The 26,650-nt window shown below is 39.3% G+C and overlaps 1 protein-coding gene across 12 annotated transcripts in view; it reads right to left on the reverse strand.

The window, feature by feature from the left end:
• The window catches only part of LOC101470492 (serine hydroxymethyltransferase, mitochondrial), a 99,849-nt gene that overhangs the window by 62,982 nt on the left and 10,217 nt on the right, over nt 1–26,650 (reverse strand). For 7 of the 12 annotated variants that reach the window (XR_013098708.1, XR_001342316.2, XM_076884309.1 and 4 more), the window contains exons 3-10: nt 24,400–24,476; nt 20,993–21,193; nt 20,681–20,762; nt 17,765–17,887; nt 13,139–13,278; nt 12,854–13,016; nt 12,546–12,645; nt 5,524–5,605 (exon numbers count right to left, since the gene is read on the reverse strand). Coding sequence is in view for 9 of the 12 variants with exons in the window: in XM_076884309.1 (XP_076740424.1) it covers nt 5,524–5,605; nt 12,546–12,645; nt 12,854–13,016; nt 13,139–13,278; nt 17,765–17,887; nt 20,681–20,762; nt 20,993–21,193; nt 24,400–24,476 (968 nt within the window). In the remaining 3 variants the exon portion in view is untranslated. Of the gene's footprint in view, nt 1–2,742; nt 2,782–5,523; nt 5,606–8,326; nt 9,473–9,731; nt 9,840–10,470; nt 10,627–12,545; nt 12,646–12,853; nt 13,017–13,138; nt 13,279–17,764; nt 17,888–20,680; nt 20,763–20,992; nt 21,194–22,675; nt 22,855–24,399; nt 24,477–26,650 lie in introns of those variants that run through there. The other 5 variants (XR_013098707.1, XM_076884310.1, XM_012918195.3 and 2 more) reach the window with 3 other exon arrangements.

Consider the following 26,650-nt stretch of genomic DNA (forward strand, 5'->3'; position numbering starts at 1 on the left):
AGAGGACCGAAAGTGTTACTGACGGGAATCTACAGTGTCTTGAGCTGAATTAAGACTTCAGAAGTCATTCGTCATGTCGAATGACCAGCGGATAAACTCTCAAGTTGGTAATAAATGTATTACATGTATAAGAACAAGCGTCATGTTAACAAATGATACCGCACAGTAACTTTTATGCTTATTGTAGCTGTTAGCTAAAAATGCTAATTTAGCGTAGTTTCCCCTGAATTCATCTTTGACAAACAAATATGATCAACTGTTTCTAGTAGAATTCCAAAGTTGTCATCTTGGACCCTCTCAGAGCCCTGTATGCTTGCAGAGACCCCTACAGTAGGGAAACATGCAAAACGGTGTCCAAACCTTTGTATTTTAGCTTTATTTATGTCTTACACAGCATCCCAACTCTTTAGCTAACTTAATAACTTTAGCTAAAGTGAATAGTTAGTCTAATTCATTAGTGCAGCATTACTGGATCACCTCTGTTTGAAGTGATATAATATGATATACAACTATCACTGAAACAGCAAACTTTGTAAGTTTATCTCTTTATAAGAGATCAGGAAAATAGCAGAGAAGGACTCAGTAGAGCAGGAGCTGGTTGATATGATGCCATCTGTAAAAAAAAAAAAAAAAAAAAAAAAAAAAAAAAAAAAAACACACAAAGGAAGAAAAAAAAAAAAGCAGAGATGACCTGTAGCTATGATTCTCTTGTAATTGTTACTCGTAGCATTGATCAAAAAAAGTTGTCTCAGGTAACTTTAAAAAGGGGTGTCTGATATGACGACAGGTTGTTTCCACTCATGTCTAAATCTGTGTTTCACGTTTGTTAGGTACAGCTGGCAGAAAGATAAACTCCATGCTATGCAGGACTTTGTTAGGTTGTGCATTGTTGGTGCAGGGGATTCGATAAAGGGTCACGTTTGACTATGATTATCAGCACTAGCAGCAGCAGCATTTGAGGTAGCATGAAAGGATTAGGAGCCGGATTAGGATTACTGTACAGACCAGCATCATCCATGTGCTCTGATGTGATGCCACTGACACTATGAGAAGCACTCATGGAATAATTACAACGCATTAGTGTGGCTTGGATGTATAAATATGACTTGTAACATGGTTACATCCAGACAGACAGACAGCTCCTCCTGTTTATATTTAGATCATTTTATGGTCGTATCAACTTCTGCCAGGTTTAATCATGACAGGTGTTGAAGTGACAAAAGGTACATTCGTGCATACTGTGAGGCACACTCATACCGTCTCTCTCTCTCTCTCTCTCACACACACACACACACACACACACACACACACACACACACACACACACACACACACACGCATGCACGCACGCACACACACACAGCTCCACAGACATGACAGGCTGAAGATGCATTTCTAATTAATTGCTGACACTGTCATTTATCCCTCTCCTCATTAAAAGGACATGATTTATTGTCAGATCAGCTACCAAGGGAATTAAATTTTATCATCCTTTCATTTTAAACTGTGTGCGTGTCTCGGTGTGTGTGTGTATGTGTGTCTCAGTGTGTGTTTGCTTCTGTTTTTACAGCAGAGGGCAGATCAGAGGGAGTTTTAAGGCTATGATATATGACCGGCATTATGAGGAAATGTACCAGATGGGTAATACTGTGTACAATTATGACAATTACAACTGAAGAGTACTTTTTCATTGCACTTTTTCTTGCTTGTGAACCCATTCCTTTTACAGAGTGATTTTATGATCTGTTCTGCTGGTAAAACATATAACTCATCTGCTGTGCTTCTACAGAACGGAACAATGAAAATATTGTGGTAACTCCTGCAAGGGATTAAGAGCAAGCTGCGTTACGTAAGACGTCCAACAAAAAACAAATACTTTTTTTTTTAAGGACGGAACCATTAGTGCTGACTGAAAGGTTTCTCACCAAGTTGTTTGTATGTGCGTGTGCGCGCGTGTGCATGTGTAAAGCAGTTTCCAAAACCTACTATGCAGGTGTGCAGTGTTGTTTTCAGTATTTTCTGATGTAAAACTGAGTTAAATTTTGGTTGCAGAAGAATAGTTACTGGTGTCAGTAGTCACACACATCACTCTTTATGTAGCTGTAATGCACAGCAGGTAACCTCGGCTTTGTAGGCATTAAGTAATAACAAACTCATAGAAGAAAAATACCATGACCACAGAATGAAGACCACCTGAGTGGATACCAACAAAATTAATATTCCCAAACTATACCTGAATATATTTATAACTGCAGGTATGAATTACTGTCACTCATTGAATTCGAGACCCCATAAATTGGCAGATTAAGGTTTTCTGAGTACTCCGGCAAAAGTGACCAACACTCTGCTGTCTCATTAACTGCAGACCCCCAAACGTCTAGCGTTAACCTCAACACAAAACCTCTGTACTCTGAGCTTTGTGTCATGGGCTTCCATGTTGGAGCAGTTCCAGTAAGTACAATGTTTCTATACTGCTTTTCTACTCTGAGCACTAGAAACTGACAGTACATTACTATAGTCATATTTTGTCACACATCATCTGGAGACAAGTAAGGTACAGGCGCAATTTGCTTTTCATGATTCCTACAAATCAGTCTGCTTGTTAAAAGCACCTGCCTAATATTTGGCAGGTCAGCTTTCTGCTTCAAAAATAACTTGCTGGCATGGCATAGACTTGCCAAGACTTGTGAAGAGCAACATGAACATGTATCAGCATAAATGCCAGGAAAAAAGGTTTCCCACCTGAACGGCAAACCCAGAGCCTCTTGCAGCCATCTTAGACTGAAAAAACCCAAACAAAGCTTTATTCATTATCCCACCTCTAAAGACACGTCGTTATCACAAAATAATCAATGCTACTTTTTCACCTCTCACTGGTTTTATTGTCGTGGCTGGCTGATACACAAAAAAATGTTCAGATTTTCCAAAAAAACCCATTTCAAATTGTTTAACTTACATATTTAACTTACATATTCAACAATGCACATAAGCTGTTATCGTTTAAATTCAAAGTAAAGGAAAGTATGACATAAATGTACCCTTAGTCAATTCTATTTTGTCATGGTTCAGTAGTGTGGATCCTAATGCACGATTCAACAAGATCACAGTTTTTGTGGGCCGATCGTGGCTCAAGATGATGAATGGATGTGTAAAGCGCTTTGGGGTCCTTAGGGACTAGTAAAGCGCTATACAAATACAGGCCATTTTTACCATTTTTGTGCTGGTATTCCAAAGGAAAAAACCCCCAAAAGCATCTGAGGAACAACTTAGAGAAAAACAGGGCAATGGAATACACTACCATGGGAAGAACAGCAGAGACTTCTAAAATAAATACACACCAGGTAATATATTGGGGGGGGGGGGGGGGGGGGGGGGGGACGACACAGCTGTAACAAATCACGTCAATCAACTAAGCAGAGAAGCTAAAACTCAGAACGAAGTACATGAAACACAGGACTATCAAAATAAAACAGGAACTAACACATACCCTGAGACCCAGACTAAGACTTATGAACTTGATACAGGTGATAAACAAGCACAGTGACCAGATAGAAGTAACAGAATGAAAGAGGAAACCAGACAACCATGCAAACAGGAGACAGAGAGACCAGACAGAAAGGGGGGCATGACTGGGAACACAGAAAGGGATCACAAAAGACGATAACTAAATATTGCATAACCAAAAAGATAAACTAGAATACAAACAGAGGATATAATAAATGGCAAAGAAATATAGAAGCCTGACTAAAATTGCAAAAGAGCCAAATTAAAACAAGTGACCCTCAAAACCACAAGGATTCACTAAATCCACAGAGAAACACAAAGCCTTGGGTTCAAGACCCAGAAACCATGACACATTTTACACGAGTGAATTTAAAGAAGTGTTTCTTGTTACGCATTGAAACCAACTTGAATGTGCCACCTCATGCTCAGACATGTAAATCCACAGATTTAATATGCATATCTACACATCACATAACATGCATAGCTGAAATATCAGGGACTCTGACTTGATCAGTCCTGCAAGCAGGAACCTGGCACAACACATGTTCACGCAAACAAAAGACTCCTCCACAAAAATACAATCCCGGCGCCAGCTTTAATGCATCTCTGTAAATCCTGCTGAGGTCAAATGGTCTGTGATGACTCGCTGCACAAGGACCAGTCCACAGCTCCGAAAAGATTCAGACACATCTAAACACTGCCACAGGTGTTCTTATTAATTTAATTAAAATGACAATAAAAATGTCTTCATAGATATGACATGAATAATCAACACAAAACAGCTGATAACCTAACAGTGGACAGTGGCAAAGGCTGAATGAACACTGGCTCCACTGAAATATTTTTTCTTGTCCTACTCCTGAAATTAAGTGAAATATGTGAATGTTTGCATTTAATATTCACTTTTCAATGCCAATATTTTCTGACACTGATAGCAAGCCTATAGGAAACCTCCAAAACAACAGCACCCTGTCTACAGGGAAATGCTAAACAACTCAGCCCAACACTGGCACAAAAATAGTGTCACAATACGGCTGTGTGCAGGCAAGAGTAGGACCCAAACGCAAACTCACAGAGTCAAAAGGTAAACTCAAAAAACACAGCTTTATTGCTGGCGTGAAGTGGGACACGAAAAACAATACAAAATAAACTAAACTGGGAAAACTAAAGCACAAGGAGCCACAGGGAAAAATCACACAGCTATGAGGGAGGACGCAACACTGACAAAGAGAAACATGGGGCTTAAATACACTGAGGGATAACGAGGGGGAATGAGCCACAGGAGGAGAGCATAGCTGAGAGTAATTAAGCAGGACGAGGCAAGGGGAGCAAAACTAGACACATTAACATAGAACAGACTGTGAAAGTAAAACAGGAAACACACTGACGGAACTCAAGACATGTGAACTTAACAGACTGGGGGAGACAGAACATAGGGACCTGAAACATGGAACAGAAAGGCACAGTAGATCAACATGAACATAACAACGCCACAGGGGAAGAGTAAAACTGAACACGATGAACACAGAAACACCAGACCTCTTCACAATAAAACAGGAAACATAATGAGACGTAGACATGACAACCCGAACTTCACAATGTAAGACACAGACATGAAACACATGAAGAGCAGGGGAGATTTACCATAGTTGGAAACACGAGGGGAAAATAATAAGAACTAGAAACACTTAAGCATGATAACAAATGAACTTAGGAACCTGAAGGGCTTACATAAACTAAAACATCAAAATGAACTAAAACTCAAAACACTGGGTCATAAGACCCAGGATCGTGACAAATAGTCCCAAATGCCATTCTACTTTATGCAAATTAGCCAACTGTTATCGTCATACAAACAGCTCAGCAAGAGAAAACAACCTCATGCAAACGTTTAAAAAAATAGATGGATTCTATTGCATGCAGTGGTTAGATGTTACAATATAAGGCAGTAGCAGTAAATAGAGAGAAGACTTCAGCCTCTGTTGGACATATTAGCACAAGCAGCAAACAAAAACCTACCTGTGGATGCAGCCAACTGACATTAGCAGATGAACCTTTTTCGTAGAGTGGGAAAGGCGTGAGTTGTCCGGTGCAACTCTTCCTATTGGAAACGAGCAAAGGAAAAGTATTTATGTTTATGAAAGTAACTATTATAAAACCAAAAACAACTTTTAGCAAGTTTGCTTACTTTCATGGTAAATGAGTGCCAGGTATTCACACCCACTGTTAAGCAGTCAGCAGGTAAGAGAACAGCCGAACGGTGGGCGGGGCATAACAATTTAAGTATAAAAAAAAAGAGCATTGAGGCACGGGCAGTGTGCCACATGAAGGAACCAGCTCTAAAAATGTCCTTTTAGCAAATTGCAGTTCATTTTCCAGCCACTATGATAGACTCACCTGCTAGTGCAAACATTTTCTTGGCAGCAACTATTGTATTTAGGCACGTTGACATGGTCAAGATAATCTGCTGGCGTTCTGACCAAGCTGACTCTGAATGTGGTTGTTTGTTCCAGAAGGGCCGGACTGAGTGTTTTGGGAACAACTGATCTACTCTGATTTTCTAACACAACCATATCTGGGATTTAAAAGAAATATATCCAGTAGGGGTGGGCGATATAAACGATATACGATAGAAACGATATAAATTTGACCAACGATAGAGATTTTGATCTATCGCGATAGCGCATGTTGATGATGTCATCAAGCTGCGCCTGTTTTGGTCGAAAGCATTGCAGCGGCTACAATCAAATTATCCCGGTGAACAGATGTTAACAGAGATGAAGCACTTTTGAAATATGGGGAAAGCCAAAAACTGCACTTCCTCCACTTCTGTAACATTGATTCATTAATATTGAATTCTCTCTCAGCTCTTCTATTCCCATATTGTTGCAGTATATTAATAACTAACCTCTTATTGTGGATGAATAATCTCAGTTGTTCTCCTGACTGAAGTTTGCCCCGTGTATAGCATCCTGCTATGCGATTGCATTTGTCCCTAACCACCAGAATCCCTCACGTTAACTTTTATCATCGAGTGGAAAAAAAGTTGGCGTTCATCCTCCAGCTTCACTGTGCTAATGTTATGCTAACATGGCTGTGTTGCTAGCAATCACGTAGCACAACATTATATACCAGGTAGTCCAACTTCATTAACCCTGCAAACGCCACTGCTGTTTAGTTGTCTGTCTTCATTTATGTTGGAAGTGGTAGCAGAGCTGTACGTTTTAATTAGTTTCAAAAATCTCTCAGAACATGGTATGTCATGTTTAGGTGGAAACTAGCGAGCTAACTTCCTGTTAACTTGTAACTCCGTTAAATTTAATAACTTCTGTTTTCATGGATGTTAAACTTAATTGTTGCACCTGGTAAAGCAGCAACGCTGATGATTTTATTAAAGATGAAATAATTTAGACCGTTTTTAACTCTCAGTGTTCGTTTGACTTTGGGACCTGAAGTCAATGGAGTTTTGGACCCAGATTACTCCGCGAAGCTCCTCACCACAGCAGCCGTAATGCTCTGACAATCCATCAAGCAGTGCGGCTTACCAAAGTTGTACATTTTTTAACAGATTTCTGCACGCCAAGATCGGTTCGAGGTCAGTAAGCACAACCAGAATTCATACATAAGGCACACTCTCGATTTTTGAGAAAATTAAAGGATTTTAAGTGTGCCTTATAGTGTGGAAAATATGTTATACAGAAGAAAAGAATATATCGCGATATATATCGTTACCGCTCGTGCTTCAAATTATACCATGATATGGATTTTAGGCCATATCGCCCAGCCCTAATATCCAAATACCTCAAAAAAAAAAAAAAGGCTACATTTCACTGTGTGTTATATTTGTATAACTATGCATGTGACAAATAAAGAACCTTGAACCTTGAACAGTGAACGGCAGTTCTCTGAGTTTTGATTGTTAATGTACTGACAATGAAGTACAACTTTTTCAAACTCTATCTTCTCTATATCATGGTCAACATGTTGACCAAGGATGGTTAACAGGAGAAAACCTTTCTGGTACAATGATAAATCACAGAAACTCATTTACTTGCTAACGCTAGCTGGAGCTTGCAAGGAAGCGCAGATCGTAACTGATCTCAGAGCTGTGAAAGCAGGGCCAGTGGCAGCATGCCTGCTGTCTTGGTTTCCCTTAGTTTACTGTCAAAGACATGAATGTTATCTACAATGGCCATGCGCAAACCACCAGTCACCCTGTTCCAATCAGTGTTAAGGTGAGACGGGCACACCTTCAGAGACACCTTGCTATGAGATTGAAATAAGCGTAGCTTTGAGGGGCAAAAAAACAAGTGAACAGATGCACATATTAAATGAGATGAGTTTTTAATTCATGGTTTGTCCTGAAGAAATATTACTGTGAGGTGTACCAACCAAATGGCCAGTGAGTGTAACAGGCTGACTTGTGGAAAACCAACCAAACTGCAAAAAAATGTTATAAGGAAAAACTTTTTCATACTTATTTTATAAACCAACACTTTTTTGTAAAACGGTTTGTAAAAAGTTTTCTTCTTGAAAACCAGAAATGAGGTATCATGAAATTAAAAAATTCAAGTGTAATTATATGAGTATGCATGTAAGTGGAGCTGTAGAAAATCTGTACTGTTTAGGAAACTTTCATCTGCAAACTCTGCAAGGTAAATGCCACCAACAATGTTATGTCAATATCAAATAGATGCATGCATTCACATTTTTTTTCTATATATTTTGACTAAATTAGTTTTTCAAAGCTTAAGATTTCTGTTTTAATCCTCTGCAAATACGTTAAACATAACAATATAACAGAATTACACAACACAGACCATACTTTCATTACTGGGGTTTATTAGAATGGCACTACTAAAATGAACACAAACATGAAAAAGATTGGTTCAAACCAGCAGTTGTCAGTTTAAAAAAAAAAATCAGAGACTTCTGAACACTATAGTAAAATATGTTTTGACTGAGTTGTGATGTAGACAGTTTATTCGCATTTGTTGAAACCATGTGCACTGTGGAGGAGCAGAATGAGCACATGAGAACAGAAAGGGCCTCCAGCAGGCCACTAGTGTGAATGTCTCTGACCAAAGATTAAGAGACAGACTTCATGAAGGTGGCTGGGGCCTGACATCCTCCAGTGCGCCCTGTGCGTATTACCTGGCACCTTTTAGCATTCGCCATAGAATACCAGAATTGTCACTAGCCTTGTGCTTTTCAGTGATGAGAGCAGGTACACACATTAAAGGGTAAATGGTAAACTGACTGGATCTTATATAGCACTTTTTTTTTCTATGCTCTTTCTATTTAACATTCACACGCATTCATACTCTGATAGAGAGCAATTTGGTGTTCGTATCTTGCAAAAGCCTGCCCAGCCAAAAATATTTGGCATGCACACTGGAGCAGATAGGGATCGAAACACCAACCTTCCAGTTAGTAGGTGACTGTGAGTAAACATATCCAGTATGATTTTTCTTTTTCATTGAGATCACAGACACTATGACACCGACTTTTGCTAATTATTTCTTCCACACACATTTTTATTACAAAATGATATGAAGAAGAAAATCTTCACACACACACAATAGAAAATATGTTGTTCTGCTCTAGAAAATCTGTCACATTTGATTGTTTCTTTAACTCAACATGGAAGCTATGTTTTTACCCAAACAGATGACTCGTGACTGCAAAGCAGTATAAAAAATTATTTCCCATTTATGATTGGAAAAGCGAACTCAAGCCATTTCAGTTCACAGGCTCCAGCCACATTTCACTCCATCCACACTTCTGCCCTGCCGGCTCTCTGCCATCTGGCTGTGATAGACCCGTGAGTCCACAGTGGGCTAATGGTCGGAGAACCCTGGCATGGGAAAGGGCCTGGCAAAAGCTTCAACACGGTGGCGCAGATCTGCGATGCGAGCCACCGTTTCTGGGTCCTGAAGAAGGAAGTTCTTGAAGTCCTGGAGCTTTCCTGCAAACAACAACAGAAAAGAGAAATGCTCAGATGTTTATTCTTAGCTTCCTCTGTTTCACTACCACTGGACATTTTGTCTTCTCTCATGCAGCAATTTTAAAGACCGTGCACTATATTTGACTTTATAAATTCACTAATGCTATTACAGTTAATAATGAACAGTTTCAAACTGTGCTTTGGTAAAAAGAGTTTAAACATGTTTTAGGCATCCCCTGAGCTACAGATTAATCTGCCCCCCTCCTCACAGCAGGCTCACCTGTCTTTTTCGTGACATCCAAGGCAATCTTGAAACCCTCATCCATGAACTCGACAACTTGCACAAAGTCAGCTTCTTTGAACTGTCTCGAGGTCAGGGCTGGAGCACCTGACAGAGAAGAACACATCACTCAGGTTGAAATAGACTATGAACTATATACTTCCTTTTGTACTTTTCCAGTTTTACGTTTTTTAAATTCTTGTTCTTGCTTTTTTTCTGCTAATTTTGCCATATAGTTTTTAAAAATTGTATAGACTTGGAGCTTCTTAAAAGGTCAGTAATTAATCTATACAGATTCGACTACACAAATACTAATGGCTGCCACAGTGCAGGACAAAAGAGAAAGTAATAAGTGCAGTGCATTGGATTACAGGTACGAAATATTGCCTTAAGATAATGCTAAAAATGAGGGAGTGTAGATGAGAAGCTCTTGAACTTCCTGAAAGATGATTAAAAAGCCAAACAAGTTTAATTAATCATGAACAGCTCAGTGCTTGTGGCTTAATTTGTGGCTGACTAATTTCCATTTGCAGAACTACATTTTTAAAAAAGCAACACAGATTAATTGAAGAAGGTGGTGAATGTAAAATAAATCTGACAAAAAAAACTTTATAACATTGCTGGACAACTGATCGGTTTCTTTTAACATTCAAAATGAATATACAGGGAAGCGCATGGTTTCACAACACCCCTGGTGTGTGTTCGGCCAAACACAGTGTGATGTGAAGCTGCTTCTTACCTAGTCTGAGGCCACCAGGCGCCAGGGCGCTCTTGTCTCCAGGGCAGGTAGTCTTATTGGTGGAGATTGACGCAAGCTCAAGTAACCTCTCAGTCCGAGCCCCGTCAACACCCCTGGGCCGCAGGTCCACGAGGACCAGGTGGGTGTCGGTCCCACCTGGAATTTTTAATGAGGACAGAAGCATGTTGTTTTGTAGACACACAAACCTCGCTGTGAAGCATTTGATCACAGCACCTTGTCACACCAATGTATGAAACACAGATATTAGATTTAGCTTAAGAAGGAGTACTGCTTGACATTTTCTCCTCTTTTATGTGCTTATCTGATTCATGCTATTTATACATTTCACAACGCTGAAACCAAAAAAGCCAAATTAGATTTTGTTCATTTAATAAGATTTAAGTGTGAAGGAGACAAATAGATCATTTATTTAGATCCCCGTTAGCTTCCACAAGAGTAAATGCACATGTTCCTGGAATACAGGCCGTCAAAATGCACTTTTTTAAGCAGGACACGTAAAAGTCTAACCAATAATAGTGACAACCACCAAAGGTATTATAAATATCTTTATTCTAGACATAATAAACCAAAAAACCCACAATAATCCGAGCTGCTGGATGACTGTGTGAGGCAGTTTTTTGTTTTCCTTTTGTTTTCTTTCTTTTTTTTAAGTGAGGACTCACTAAATTGCTGATTTTGGGACATGAGTGGATAATTATGTGTTCAGAGTATCAATGGAAGTACCTGATAATGTTGCTTTCTTTAAAAACATGGATAAGTCATTACACAACCTGTCAGCTAGTTTACCTTGCCTGGGCTGCAGGATTTGCTCATTAGTTCACAAATTTGTTGGTTATGGACAAGATGACTTTTATACTGATGCTTTTTTATCTTGGTGCTCCTTACATCAACTATACAAAGGCAGCTCTCCACAGCACTTCATTTAATAGTTAAACATTATGAAAATCTATCAGAGTAGCCCATGTGCAACTGTGTGCAATTCTACTACTCTGGAATTATCATTTACAAGTTCATAATGTACAGAGTTCAATTTTCAAGATGGCTGACCATTAAAATAGAGAACTCTACAACATAAATCTCAAAAATCACCCCCAAAGAGAATGACAGTGAGGAGATTAATGGGATAGAGTAAATCACAGGCCAAGCGTGTTCTGGACTGTGTTTTCTTTTTTCTTTTTTTTGCTTGTTTGTTTTCTTAAGCACACATTATGTCTGAAGATTGCTGCTAATTAGACAACATTTAGGAACTGACAGCATTATTTATAACCTGTGGTGGAACAAGAACATTTTAGGCCTCTTCCCACTTTGGTAATGACGCTCTCCATTAGCTGAGACTATGGAAGGTAGTTGTACAGTGTACCTCCTAGTAATTAGATCGTATGAACTTATTCTAGCTTTGTACTGAGAAAATGCAACTGGGAGATGTTAACTAATTAGATTCCACTTCCAGTTTACAAAGGTTTTAAGAGTCATCCAAACGTTATAAGATACGATATTATTAGTCTCTGTGATAGTTTGTCACCTGAAGGGAACTTAATCAGGAAAGTCAGACAGGAATTGTCTTTAACAGTTGAAACTAAGTCAACCAACATTTGTATAGGGTTTGTAAAAGCACTGAATTTGTGTTTTACTGGTACGGTCTTTCACTCTTTCCAGTTATTTGGCTAAAACATTTACTAAGGGATTAAAGAAGGGTGTATGTACACACTGCAGAGTAAGCACAGGACAAGTCTGTATTTTTAGAGTATCAATTGAAGGCTATACATCAAAAAACAGCTGAGGCCAGCGTATTGGATTCAGTACAAGATTCAAGCATTTGCTCACAACCGCAAAGTGACCACTTTCATCTGATTTTATTTTCTTGACTGACAAGGCAGGCGCAGCGACATTAGCCTATTTGCACATCATGAATTTAAATGGATTTGTGCTTTTTTTCTTGCTGTGTAATTTGCATTTTGTTACAGGACATTTTATGTGAATTTTCAGTGTTAAATGCTCTGTGCTGAGTCTGTGACTTGGAAAATAAAGAATTGAGTAAATACACACTAGATTACCTGATACCAGAGTGTAGCCTTTGCTGAGAAGAGCTGCAGCCATAGCCTTGGCATTCTTTAGCACCTGGTCAACATACTTCTTAAACAGGGGAGACTGTGCCTGGACACACAGAACCAAAACCATACAGTAAGTTTATCATTTGGCTATCAAAAATAGATACAGACATCAAGAAACTGTATGATGTAACTGCATCATGTCTAGAGTTTTATTAACAAAAACTAATGTTATATGCATCTTGTGACAGAACAGATTACTTCCCCTCTGCTGACTGAAGTTTATGCAACATGTTCTTAAAGGTTGTGCAGACCTGTCTGAGTGCCACTGCTACAGCACCAATGGCATGGTTATGAGGTCCACCCTGCAGGGAGGGGAAGACGGAAAAGTTGACCCTGTCCTCGAGGTCGTACATGATTTCCTTTCCCTTTTTGTCAACTGAGCGAACACCCTTCCGATAGAAGATGAGACCAGCCCTGGACAGAACAGAATCTTTTACTGATGAAGCACTTTTACTATTCTCTAAAAACCAAACCAGGTTTGCTTCTCAGTAATTTGATTTTTGTTCCCACCCGTGTCTCTTACAGTTTGACCTTACCTTGCTCCACGGAGGGACTTGTGCGTGGTGGAGGTGACCAGGTCAGCATGTTCAAAGGGCGAGGGGATGGCTTTGGCTGCCACCAGGCCACTAATATGAGCCATGTCAGCAAGCAGGTAGGCATTGATGTTGGTGCACAGCTGGAAGAAAAAGAGGCAGGATGAGGGAACAGTTATAAAATTAAGACCAACATGTATACACATGTGGCAGGAAAGTTCCATTTTTTTTTCAATACAAGATCAATATGACAAAGACCAAAGAATTGATTGTGGACTTTATGAGGATCAGGAAACATGTGACCCCTGTTTCAATACTGGAGGTCGATGTGATAATTGTGGAGAACTATAAATACCTGAGAGTACACACCGACAATAAACTGGATTGGGTTAAAAACACCACTGCGCTCTACAAGAAGGGCCAGAGTCGTCTGTATTTTCTGAGGCGGCTGACGTCTTTGAAGATCTGTCAGAAATGCTCAGAATTTTCTATGTCTGTTGTGGCTGCTGCCATCCTCTATGCTGTTGCATGGTGGGGCAGCAGGTTGAGGGTCGCAGATGCCAACAAATTCAATAAACTGATCTGAAAGGACAATGTTGTGGGGATGGAGCTGGACTCCCTTAAGGTGGTGTCGGAGAGCCGAATTTTGTTGAAAGTAAGGACAATGCTGGGCAATACCTCCCGCCCACTCATCTGTGCTGACCAGTCACAGGAGCAGTGTTAAGTGAGAGACTAAGATCACCCAAATGCACCACTGAAAGACACAGGGAATCAGTCTCACTTTACAACTCCTCCATCTAATACACAGTGCAATAGTTATACCCTTAATATTTGCACACCCTCTACTGTGAAAATAACAAAAATAACAAAGTTTTACCTAATAAAGTTTCACCTACTAACCGGAAGGTTGGTGGTTCGATCCCAGGTCTGCTCCAGTTGGGCAAGATACTAACCTCCATGTTTTCTACGATCAGAGTATGAATACTCCATTGGTGTATGAATGCGTGTGTGAATGTTACAAAGGAAGCACTTAGTAACTCGAAATTTAAACGCAAATTAATAGTAGGTTGGTCCTGTCAGAGAAGAGTGTTTTTTAGATGTGATATCAAAGGACCATGAGAGCACCATGATAGCAAAAACAATGTATGTGCCACTATGAAATATGACAGAAATATGTTGGGCTCTGTTCTAAATTTTTCGGACTCAGTGAAACACTTCTGAACTGCAGGAGAGGGAACCAAAGCTTTGGTACTGCCCTTGCATCTACTGCACATGTAGAGGCAATCTGCGCATGCCAAATACTGTATGCATTGGCTTTGGAAATAAACAAACATTCATTGCAGTAATGATCATAGTTATGCACGGTTGCTTTGGCAGTAGTTAAAGCAAAAAGTTGCCTGCCGTTAATACTTGTACCTCACATGTGTCTGACTCCTTTTATAATACTGCACTGTGAAATGGACACTCCGAATGCAACAACAGATACAGTGCTGGTCCCCCAAAAGGTTTCCAACCTTTCAGTTACTAAATCAATGTAATAGTCAATTTTAAATTTAAACAAGCTCTTGATTCGTGCCAGGTAAGTAAATCCCAAAAAGTTGATTCTGTTCATCTGGATGTAGCGTTTTCAGTGAGAGAAACATTAATCACTCATCCAAGGAGTCACTTGGATGAGTGATGAGCTATAACAGAAACAACAAAAACTGATTATGAAGTAGGAAAACCTTAAATTTATGGAATTCACATAGTAGTATATGCCCCGTTTTTGGGAAGGCACCATGAGATTGCTTTGTCTGTTCATATTCCCAAAGACCAGGCCCAAACAGCTGATAAGTTACACACCCACGCACATCTATGAAGTTAAAACTGGTCCAATTATTTCGTTTGAAACAACGTTCAAACACAGCCAATGTCCAAAGAACAACTTTGAAACACCTTCATAAAAGAAAACTAGGAGAAGATCTGGCATGTCTTATGCGAAATGTAGAGAAATTATGGGGCACTCAAGACTCTTGCACAATATAAGAGTTTAAAGAGTCTAAAGAATAAATCAAAATATTAAATTTCAACCTAACAAATAAAATGAAGGACATGCTCAAAAATCAAACTGAGGTCTGTAGAAGTAACGACCCAGCAAACAACAGGCTAAATAAAAAATAAAGTTCTACCAGTCTCAGAAATAACCTTCACATGCGGTTTGGTATCTATGAAGAAGCTTGTGTGCTTGTATTATTTTCTGTATTGAATTTTCTTTTTAATTTGATCTATTTATTAGATTAGATTGAAATGGATGAGTGAAGAACTGCTTACTGAAAACAGTTTTGGCGATTTGCTGTGTAAAATGTCTGAATGGTCGAACTGACTGTAAAGTTTCATCCATGGATTTTACATTTTTTAAAATTGAACTTTTTATACTTTAATGGGTGAAATGTTTAAAACAAAAACTAACATAAAATGTGAAATTCCATTCAGTTTTATTTATACAGCCCAAATTAAACCAGTGGCCTCAATGCACACAAATCTATTTAATACTTCAATTTCTTGTCTCCATTTATTTATTTATACTATTTGTGCTTTATGTGTTCTAGTTCTAATGTACATATTAACCAGCATCTGTTTGTGGACAGCAGAGACAGAATTTCATTGTACAGAGAAATGCTTACTTTGTACACGACAATAAACGCTTTGAATCTTGAATGTTTATATTATTAGGCAAAGACCCTACAATAATACTGAGAAAATCATCTATAGCTAACTATCCAAGTCCTTTTTTAAGACAATTTCCTTAAGCATTAATAAAGTATCCTGAATCGGGTGCAGTTCCCTGTGCTTCACAAAGACTTTAAATTAAAATCACTGAGCCTCCAGGATTAGCCTGAAAACTATGAGGTGAAAATACCTTCTCTTTTCCATCTGGATTAGATTTGCAGTGTAAGGTTTTTGGCCTTTCTTAGACACTGTCCCCTGCTTTAAGGTGACACAGTCCTGAGTTCAGAAAAAAAGTTCAAAAGAGAGCCGAAGCTATGATGTCCCATCTGGACAAGCCTCTGTTCCACTAGCTTCTGTTACTTAGCGAAATCTTACTTAGCATTTCTTTCATGGGCCTTTTTTTTTGGGGGGGGGGGGGGGGGGGGGTCTTCCTGGGGTTTACTTTTTATGTTTTGGAACAAATCAGTGCTCACCATGTTTAAAAATTGTAAACACTTATGATTTGCTCTTATGATAAGCTCACTGCAGCTCCTTTCAATTAATATTTTTAAATTCCTACTGATCTCTGCCATCTGTAAAGTTCTCTGCTCACAGTGCTCAGTTGGACTTTACTGCAGACATATTAAATATGACCCCTAAACTCACCGTGGACTCTGCCAGGCGGTTACGTCTTTTCCAAAAATAAGTGATTTAATGAAGACACCCAAGCCCTGATAAAGCTCAAACTTAGCACTTCAGCTTTAGTGAGTTTTTGACACTGCTCAAATATAGATAAATTACATTGTGTATGCATATAAAATGTTTTTCAGATACAATGTCTTGGCACTACATTTACATTTACCCCCCCACAGTTAAGATTTGAGGACTAACTCCATCTGTTAACGGTACCCATGTTCTCTAAGGAAAGACATTTCAAATGATAGCTGGTGTAATTACATCCTTCAGCAGTCTTCAGAGGCCTGAAATATTATAACGCAATTCAATAAATCCTTGCTGTCTCTTGCCAGCATTTATTGAAAAAGGCACAAACAATAAATAGCTCGCTAACATGCAAATGACTCGCTGGCGAATGATCAGAGCAGTAAACAATCTTTTTAGTGCTCCAATTAATATGCATTATCGTGACAATCTCTCTTCCTCTCATATCTGAACTGGATCTGCACGTTTATTAGATTAAAAGGAAAGAGGGTAAAGAACACAAGAGGGTGAAGCGCGGCAGTTGATGAATACCGATAATAAAAGAAAAAAAAAAACACACAAAAAATGAACAACTCTACAATCTAGGTAGCTCACCCCCGCCTAAAATGTGAAGTCTGCCTAACAGATTCGGCCATAAAACAGAGAACAGTTGCACAGAGACATGCCAGGGGGAAAATATGGCCCCTCTTCAGGCCTAGTGGCAAAGTAGTTATGGTGCTTAATAAAAACACAGCTCTGTAATGGTGGGACACTCCATCTGATGGTACTAGCTAAAGTGGAGCTCTGCAACAAAGGGAAACAGTCATGGAGTGAATGAAGTGAATCAGCGGGTGGGTATAACAAAACAGATAAAGGGGCCTCTTGTGCACCGTCAAAGAGAACAGTGAAGTGTGTGGTTAAAAGTTGCTACTGAGTACTTGTGACTCAGTGTGAGTTGAGTAGTCAACAGAAGAAGAAAGCAGCTGTGTGTAAAGTGTGTAATGACCCTGAAATTAGTGTGTTTGGAAAATGTTGAAGCTTCAAAGTGAATGCTCTTTATTTAGAGCAGACGAGTCTCCATTTCTGTCGGACGAAATTAGCAAAGACACGGTTTGAAGTAATGCTGGCGAGATGTGACCTGTCGGTATGGGAAGCTGGTGTGTTTGGCATTACAATGCAAAGAACGGAAAAAGACGGGGTGAACATGGGGTGAGCTGTGAATGCAGAGAGTTCTCCGTGCACCTTCTTGATGCGGGCATAGTCAATGAGCCGGGCATAGGCACTGGTGCCAGCGATGATGAGCTTGGGCCGGAACAGCTTGGCTGTCATCTCCATCTGGTCGTAGTCTATAAGTCCTGTTGCAATCTGCAGAAAGGGAGACAGATTGAGGAAACAGAGAAGATAAAGGAAGAGTGTGAAAGAATAAAGAGAAAGTGGAAGAAGAATGTGAGAATATTAGAGGGAATGTAAGGGTCAGGAGAAAAAAGGAATATGTAAAGATCAAAAAACTGTCAGATATCTGAGTATCAAGAGCAAACATATCTACACGGAAGAGAGATTTTTTCCATTTGAAGCTCATTCGAAGCAGCTGTATTTGAAGTACTTTGGCTACCTTAAAAGGGGAAGGAATTTATCTAAAGGAGGCATTTATACCTATCATATCATGGAAGAAGATGGAGCAATTGCAGTAATGCACCCCTACTTATCCTAATTTAACCATTCAGGGACCTGCTATGCTGGTGCAATGAACCTGAACAGATTCAGGTTGGTTTCGAGACTCTCTCTGCCCCCTTTTATTAAAATGAACAATGTAAGAAACACATTAGACAATCCATTTTTTCCAGTAAATGCAATTTGAAGTCACATGAAATGGAGCCAGGCTCACCCTGTCCAGTGACCGATATGTCTGATGCCTCATAGTGAAGTTTTGCCCCTCTAGTCCACCTTTAAGCGTCAGAAAAGAGAAGCAGTGAAAGACACCAGAATGCAGCCGAAAAACAAAGTGAGGGACAAAAACAATGGTGAATAAGGCAGACAGAGACACGAAAAAGAAGAGAGAAAAGGAGGAAGGAAAGCTTTATTTAGACAGCCTGATAATCTCCCATCTCCAGAGCACATCTATGGATGCCCCCTCACTCCATCAACCTGCTCATTGTGAAGACAGAGCCAGTAGTGCTGGCCAGCTTGTCGATTTCCCATTATCTTTCTCACAGAGGGGTCCTGCTTGCCCATACATCAGCAGGTCTGGACACACAGACTCTCATGACCATCCATCAGCTGCTACCAACACTGCAACTATGACCCCAGAAATAAAATATTCTACACTAAATATAGTCGAGTGATCAAAACTTTATGTTAATTTTAAAAAATCACTTGTTAAATCTGATGCAACCTAACTTAACAGATGCTGGTGCAGGTGGAAAATACTTTGAATGTGTTACAAGTATAGCAGTAAGACTACATGGTCGCCGTATATTGACTATAAACTTGCGAACTGCCCTGTGTCAGCAAACAGCTGCCAGCAAGTGTCTGTTGCGTTTAAGTTTTGTGAAGTTAGACACTAAATCCCTAGCCACACTGCCTCATGTCTTCCCTCTGGGGCAGGGAAACAAACAGGATTTTCTAAAAGGCTATTATTGTCTTTACATTTCTTGCTGTTGTTTTGTGTTTCTTTCAATGAATAAGTTAATGATTTTAAACAAAAAGAGTAACACTGTAAAAAGATTCAAATATAGTTTAGTTATCCCAGGTGTTCACATTTGATGAACACAAGCTGACCAACACTGTCAGCATAACTGCCAATATTATGACAGCAATCTAAGACATGGCTTATTGCTCAGTATACATTTACTGTAATGTGGCAGTAGTCATTATTACATTATTATTTTTAAGTTTAAATTCTATTATAAGAAGAACTAGCAAAAAAGCTGCGTGTGTCGGCCTTGTGCAATGTGTTTACATCTAACTCTAACATACTGAAAGCTTGACTGTCTTAACATTTGCTGGCTTATTGGCTTTTGGAAGACTTCTCACACTGACATTCGTAAGACATCAAAAATACATCAGTATATCTCCCAGTTTTCATACTCTACCTCCAAAAAGCGAATCGTACTACACTGGTATAAATAGTAGGGCTGTGCGATATGATCAAAATGTCATATCCCGATATGACATTTCTTATCCCAATAACAATATATATCACAAAATAGTGCATTTTCTGTAAATTCTGTGAATCTCGGGGAACTCGACTTGTGTGAAGCGTTTTCAGCTGGGCGTCGTGTACCTGGAGTCGAGTGTTTTGACTGATGCATTAAACTATACATTTTTAGACATAACTTGTACTGGCTGTCATTTTCTTTGTATTTATTACACGGTGTGCTGTGGGGAAAAGCCTGTTCTAATGTTTGAGTCTAAGGTGTATTTTGAACACCTGATGGCTCTTTTTTGCTTCTCATCCGTTAACTCTCTCCATACTCGTTCACGTGATTCTTGCGTAGGTGGTTGAAGAGGTTTGCCTGCTCTGTGTTTTCTGGTCCGTGTCAGACTTTTCATAACCAAACCCTGTCCATGCTACAGAGGTAGCCCCTCGTTTAGGAATAAGGTCCTCGATTTGTTTTGACTGGTCCTTCTGTTTGGAGCTACCTGGTTCTGCCTCATCTTCACTGGCCATGTTGGCATTCTCTGTGCCCGCATCCACGTGGTGACTGTAAGCACCATTTATAGTTACCTTATGTTTTTATTTCAGGTAATTTGTTTGACGCATATTCTGAAATTTGATGTTTGAGAATAATGTATATCATTTCAGTGTATTTTGAAAAGTTGAGCTTTATTGTGAAAGGTTTATGTAGAAAATAAACAAGCAGACGGCGGAACCACACAATGATTTTACCGTTGCTAATGAAAGTACGTGTAAAAACAGTCGCTTGTCCGTCCATAGTGTGGTTATTTTAAATCGCCACTACAGTGACCATCAAAACGATGAAAAAATATTGCCGTAAACAGCTTATTTTGCGACACCACAAAACAAACGATAGCATAATATGAAACGATGTTTTCATATCCGATATGTATATTCATATCATCCCATATGTATCATCCTATCAAACAGCCCTAATCAACAGGTGTCAGTAGATATTAGTAGAAGGTTTTTCTACTTACATTTAGCTTGTAAGGCATTGTCTCAAAGTAGATTGAGGTTGCAGAGATTCTTTTCACATCAGACATGTAGCCGTGAGACAGACTGGAGTGAGAAAAAACAATATATACATAAAGAATAAAACATGGAAGTTCAAAGACTCTGTTTGTAAACCTTTTCACAAAATTTTATTCAATATGAATATCAGATTTGTAGGAAACTAAAACAGGGCAGTAACACACTACAGTTGACCAACAACTTGGGTGGCTTTAAAAGTGTGTGGATGAAGAAAAAACAGGACCAACAATGAAAATAAAGCAACAGTGAATACTAACTGTCCACCATCAGATACGTCCAGGCCCATGATACGATCGTGGGGATTGAGTACAGCGGTGAAAGTGGCAAAGTTGGCAGGAGAGCCAGAGTACAGTTCGACGTTGACGCCCCACAGAGCTGGATCCAGGTCAAAGGCCTCCAGAGCTCGCTTCTGACAGAGCAGCTCAATTTGGTCAACCACTCCTCCTCCACCATGAGACCTGTAATGGAAAATTTGTTTCAATTCATCTAATGTCCGTGTACTATTGGTATGTCATTGTGACTTCCTGGTACAAAGACGAGTGCTTGAGGATGGGAAAAGAACTAAGTGCAAGCTGAGTTCACATGCATGACATGCGATGTTCCCTCTAAGCTGCGCACGTGCGCAATTGCGCACTGCTGACACGGTCTCTGTGCACAGAAAATCTTCGTTGCGCACAAAAAAAATCTAACCTGAATTGAAATTAAAATTAAAATTTCAACAATTCTGTTTTGCAGTGTTAGTCAGTGAGTGACTGGCTGCTCCTGTATGGGATTAGAACGATGCCACCTTATCCCATAGTCCAGCCAATGATGCGATTCACATTCGTATATACGCAGCTAATCAACGTGGTTGACAGGCTATGACAGCGTCCTTGTGTGCCGACACCGGTGTTTTGGCTAGCAAAGCGGCGTGGCTGATGTGGAGTGAAGCCACGTTAATGACAACGTGTACAACCATTGGAGATGTGAGCAGGACAGACGGAACAATTGATGGAAAAAGTGTGGACTTTATACCAGTTTTTAAATTGTGTTGATCGGCCACGTAAAACCAGAGTTATGATAAAAATATATGAAATGCTTGGTTTTCTTCCTGAATACTATTGTTGTTTATATTTACTGCGGGAAGAAACGTTCTATAAGAAAAAACGCTCTGCCTGTGAGCAAAAACAAAACCAAAAACACCCCCACCCTTTCCTATTGGTCGAAAAAAGTACAGCCTGCAGGCTGATGTTCTCCTTTATCTCATAGTGGAAAGAAATAATTTTTGGAGTGGCACTCCAAAAATATTTGTATTGCATTAAATTTGATGCAGAACAGCTGATTGTTCTGTAAATAGTTTGAAATGTTTATTTAAAAAAACGCCTTGGCTGCATTTAAAAAAAATAGCTGCAAAAAACTTTGTTTGCCAAACTGAGATACTTTTTTTAAAAAGTAACTATATAATTAATTGTCCAACATTGGTCATTATATACTGTATTTTGCAGTCAGAGAGTTACAGGACTCTCTCCCAGACCACAGACTCATAATACAAGTCAGAGCTTTATAAAAAAAAAGAAAAAAGAAGAAAGATATGTTTTCAAAATTGGAATTCAAGTTATTTTTACTCCCAATAGTGTTAACAAACTACACAGGTCAATGACTACATTTTTGTTTTACATTTTCATTGTAAGTGGGCTAAAGCAGTTAATTAAAAGTAGTCTAACTGTGATGGCATGCCACACATGGTAAGCTCCACACCTCATCACCCGTTGATTCACTTTAGTTTAATTTACAGTCACTACTTTAAAATATTCTATTTATTGTTCAATATCGTTTCTTTATTAAATGTATTCATTTTTCCATCACACCTTCCAATGTTTATATGGAGTGCACACATATTAACCTTGCAAGGTCAAAGTTCTGTTTTGTTATATTAATACATCTTTCTTTGTTTGAGTTACCTGGGGGTTGGTGTCTCCTCCTGTCTGGCAAAAGGTGTGGCAAAGGGCTGGGAGACCTGAAGTACTGCTGACAGCCTAATTGGATTGCACCACATGCTTCATTGCCTGGGGGGTGTTTCATGTTTGTTTAAATGTTTTGTATTAGTTGGTTATATGGCAGCCATCTTGTTTTCCCCCGTGTGTGTCATTTGGTTTAGCTAAACCAGTATTTAAGTCCCCTGTGTGTCATTTCAGCAGGTCAGTTTACCATATGTTTGTTTGAGGTTTTGTTAATTATTATCTTGAGTTTAGTCTGTTGAGTTGACCTCTTTTATTGGTCTTCCTGTTTAAGTTTTGGCTTTGTTAAATATATTTTCATATTTTTGGGTCAATAAAACCCGTTTTTTGAATTAAAACCACCGGTGTCCTTTATGCTTTACTGCTTGGTCCCTGACACTAACATAAATATAAATGCTGTAATTTGATTATCTTAATAAACCATGTAACTTGGATGGATTCAATGCTGGTGGGACCACAGTGCACACGTCTGATGTCGCTCACAGTGGTCCAAGGGACCGCTCAGGGAGTTTGTGTGTTCGCTCAGACACATGGAAAATTAGAGGGAACATTGATGACATGCTTTATCTGTATTCACTATGTCGTTGGTCCCTTAAACCAGGGATAGTTCATTTCTGGCCAGCAGAACAATGCCGTGAACACAACGGACAAGCCAGTGTGGTGAACTACTGTTAACTGCATTCCATGCAAATACAAAATGAAATTATCATTCATCAGATTAGCTATACCAGTCTGTTCAGTCCATTAAATCTATTTTTGTTACAGCCAGCCCCTGATGGGAACTGCCTATATAGCCAACAGCAATCACCAGCTACTTGCCATCTATTTGTCTGTTGCTTGGGATTGAGCAGGTAGGACATATTGGTAAAAACCAACACTATGACAGGTATACATTATGGACACAAATGTTCTCCATAGTCTAGAGTCATCAGTACAAGCAAACCCTCTAAGTAAAGCACTAATTTTGCATTGTCATTTGGTACATCGCTGTAAAACTGTTTAGACTACGGCCCCTTTAACATATTTTCACACATTTTCCACAAACAGTAAATTTAGTCAAGAAAGATCTACACCAACCTAGACCCAAAACTTCCACAGCAGATGTGAGGCATCTCTGGTGAAAATCAAACCTTTTCAGTGGAATTACAGATGAAGGTGCAACAGATGGCTACTTTACAAACCACTCATTCAATGAGATCATCCTTTTGTTACATTACATTAAAAGTGGGAGAAAAAAACAACAGATGAGTGGGATGTCGGGAGGGAAAAAAACAAAAATTAAAAACACAGTCAGTGGGAGAGAGATTTGTGGTAGGATTGTATTCCAGGAATCAAAGGCATCAAATGAGATGAATTTCAAAACATGTCATCTTTCTGGTTGCTGCTGATAAATGCGACTTATCTGAAGGAAATAACAGAACTAAACTGAAAATAGAAAACATGCAACTATCAGCCCGGCACTAAATTCTTCAAATATAACCCCTCAGGAATTTTCTTTGGAAAGGCAGAGGCTGTGGATTATGTACCTGGTAAGAAATTACTATCATGGGTAAACAAGACTACACAGTATAGATCGGTGTGTGTTTGTGCACGTCTGTAACAAATATCCTCAAGCACATAATATTAATAGTGAAAACAAACAGAGGTGTGGCTGAATAAAAACGTACTTTATGACAGGGTTGCGTGAATATTTGTTGGTAAGACAGGAGCCGAGAACTTCCTGAGCTGCTCGGCTGCAGAAATTCTGCAATGAGAACACACAGGCGGACACACACAGATCAATGGCACGAGTAGACAGAAGGGACAAGGACAGCAAATTAAAGTCTGTTAAGTGATAGTGAGAAATCCCCCTCCGGCAAGAGGCAATCATTACAGTATTGAACCTCTGGACTTCCATAGACTAACACTCTGCACTTTCCAATGATTATCCCCTTGCAGCTGGAGGATACAAGATAATGCAATAAATGTTTCTACACATGCTGAATTACATCAGGATCGTTGAGACGCACTGAGAAACAAATTTTAGTCATTATTGTTCGAGGGAAAAAAGCATACTGTTTCCTTTGTATCTTTTCAGTTTGCTCAAGATGAAATTTATTGGCTGGACTCATTGACTGATGATGTTAGTAGATGCATTCCTTTGCCTTTTTTTAAATCTGCAATTACTGCAATACAGTAGAGCTTGACCAAAATCTTAAAATCTGAGTGATGCAGCCCCGACTGTGTAACATGTCTCTCTTGTATATCGTCACACTGGTCAGTAACAGCATCTGACATAAAATGAACACAGACAAATAAAGTCTGAATGCTGCCTCTCTGAGTGGGGTGGTGGTCGTGGTGTGTTGTTATGCAAATGCTTCACCTGTGAGCCAAGAGGAGATCAAGGCAGATAACAGCTCCAGTAACAGCTTTCTACTGCATCCGTCTGTCATGCCAACTACTGTGCATATATTAGAAAGGAAACGCATTTGCTTCTTAGTGTCAGTGTGTGTGTGTGTGTGTGTGTGTGTGTGTGTGTGTGTGTGTGTGTGTGTGTGTGTGTGTGTGTGTGTGTGTGTGTGTGTGTGTGTGCGCAAAACTGTACGTCTTCTCATCGGAGGAATGTCTGTCTGAGCTGTACTGTGATGTGACTTGCAGAGTGAGCTGGGGAGGAGGCAGAATGAAGACATCAGCTTTATCTCACACTAGAGTGGTCAGGCTTTGTGTTGAGAGGGGGCTGACATACTCCACTGAACAACTACTGTGGCGAAGAAGGAACAGGAGGAGAGAGAAGGAACAGCAGAAAATAAAACCTTGTCTGCTCTTCTGAATAGTAAAATTTTTCATTTCACACCATCCAGCCTTGGAATGAAAACAAAGAGCTGCCCAAATCTTTCTGATAACTGAGCTAGTCTCGCTCACAACAAGCAGAGTTTCTTGTAAGTGTTTTTACTATTAAAGAAGTTGAGTTTGAATGACTTCCAGCCTACTGTGTACAGTTCCTCAGTGAGTGAATAATGAATTAACAGGAAGCTTGATATGAATTTATTCCTGTCAGAGATCATGACATCAGTTTATGAGCTGTATGTGTGAGACAAAAGTTCAGTTTTAGAAGCCTCAAAGGCCAATGGAAATATTTAAAACAGGACATTTGGAGGTATACAACATTAATGCAGACAGCAAGAGGATTCAAGAATAAATAACTTGGCAGAGTGTGAATTTCAAATGCTATACCCACAATCATGTGTTGGATTTGGTGTGCACATCTATCACAAGACCTCAAAGGCTTTTCCCTCACTTTTCCAGCCAGCAGTAACATGTAGAATAACTAGAATAAATATCCCAAAGTCGGCGCATTCATTCATTAATGAGAGGGGATTAGTTATTCTCAGACAATTGCACTGCTAACATGTCAGGGAGAGGCTATCAGCTCTCTGAGACACCGAATAACTGCTTACATTGACCATCTTTGCTTAAAAAAAGAAAGACAATTGAATCAATACAAAAAAGTGGAACGAGTGTCTGACTGACTAAACCCTTTTAAAAATACGTTTTTTTTAAACAAGTGAGTCTGTCGCCTTACAACTCCGTGACAACAGTTTTAAAGGACTGTGAAAAATTCAAGCGCCTATTCTCAACTGAGTGTTTTAAGGTAATCATTAGTTATATATTTCAAATAACCATCCGCTTCAATCAAAATGACGAGAGGAAACAAAACCATTTATAGATTAACATAAAAGGTGTGCGCTGACGTATTCTGACTTTCAATGTAGGTTTCTATATAGATTTACTAGCAAGTTGCACCAGTTCAAACTGGGTTTTAGTATAAACAAAAATTCTTTCATATTTACAAAGAGATTACAGTGTGTAAGAGATGGGAACTCAGAGATTTTTGCAACTGACCCTGCTGCATTTACATTTCTGAGAGTTCCTTTCTCA

The sequence above is a fragment of the Maylandia zebra genome, linkage group LG5 (assembly GCF_041146795.1).
Source record: "Maylandia zebra isolate NMK-2024a linkage group LG5, Mzebra_GT3a, whole genome shotgun sequence".
NCBI lineage: Eukaryota > Metazoa > Chordata > Actinopteri > Cichliformes > Cichlidae > Maylandia > Maylandia zebra.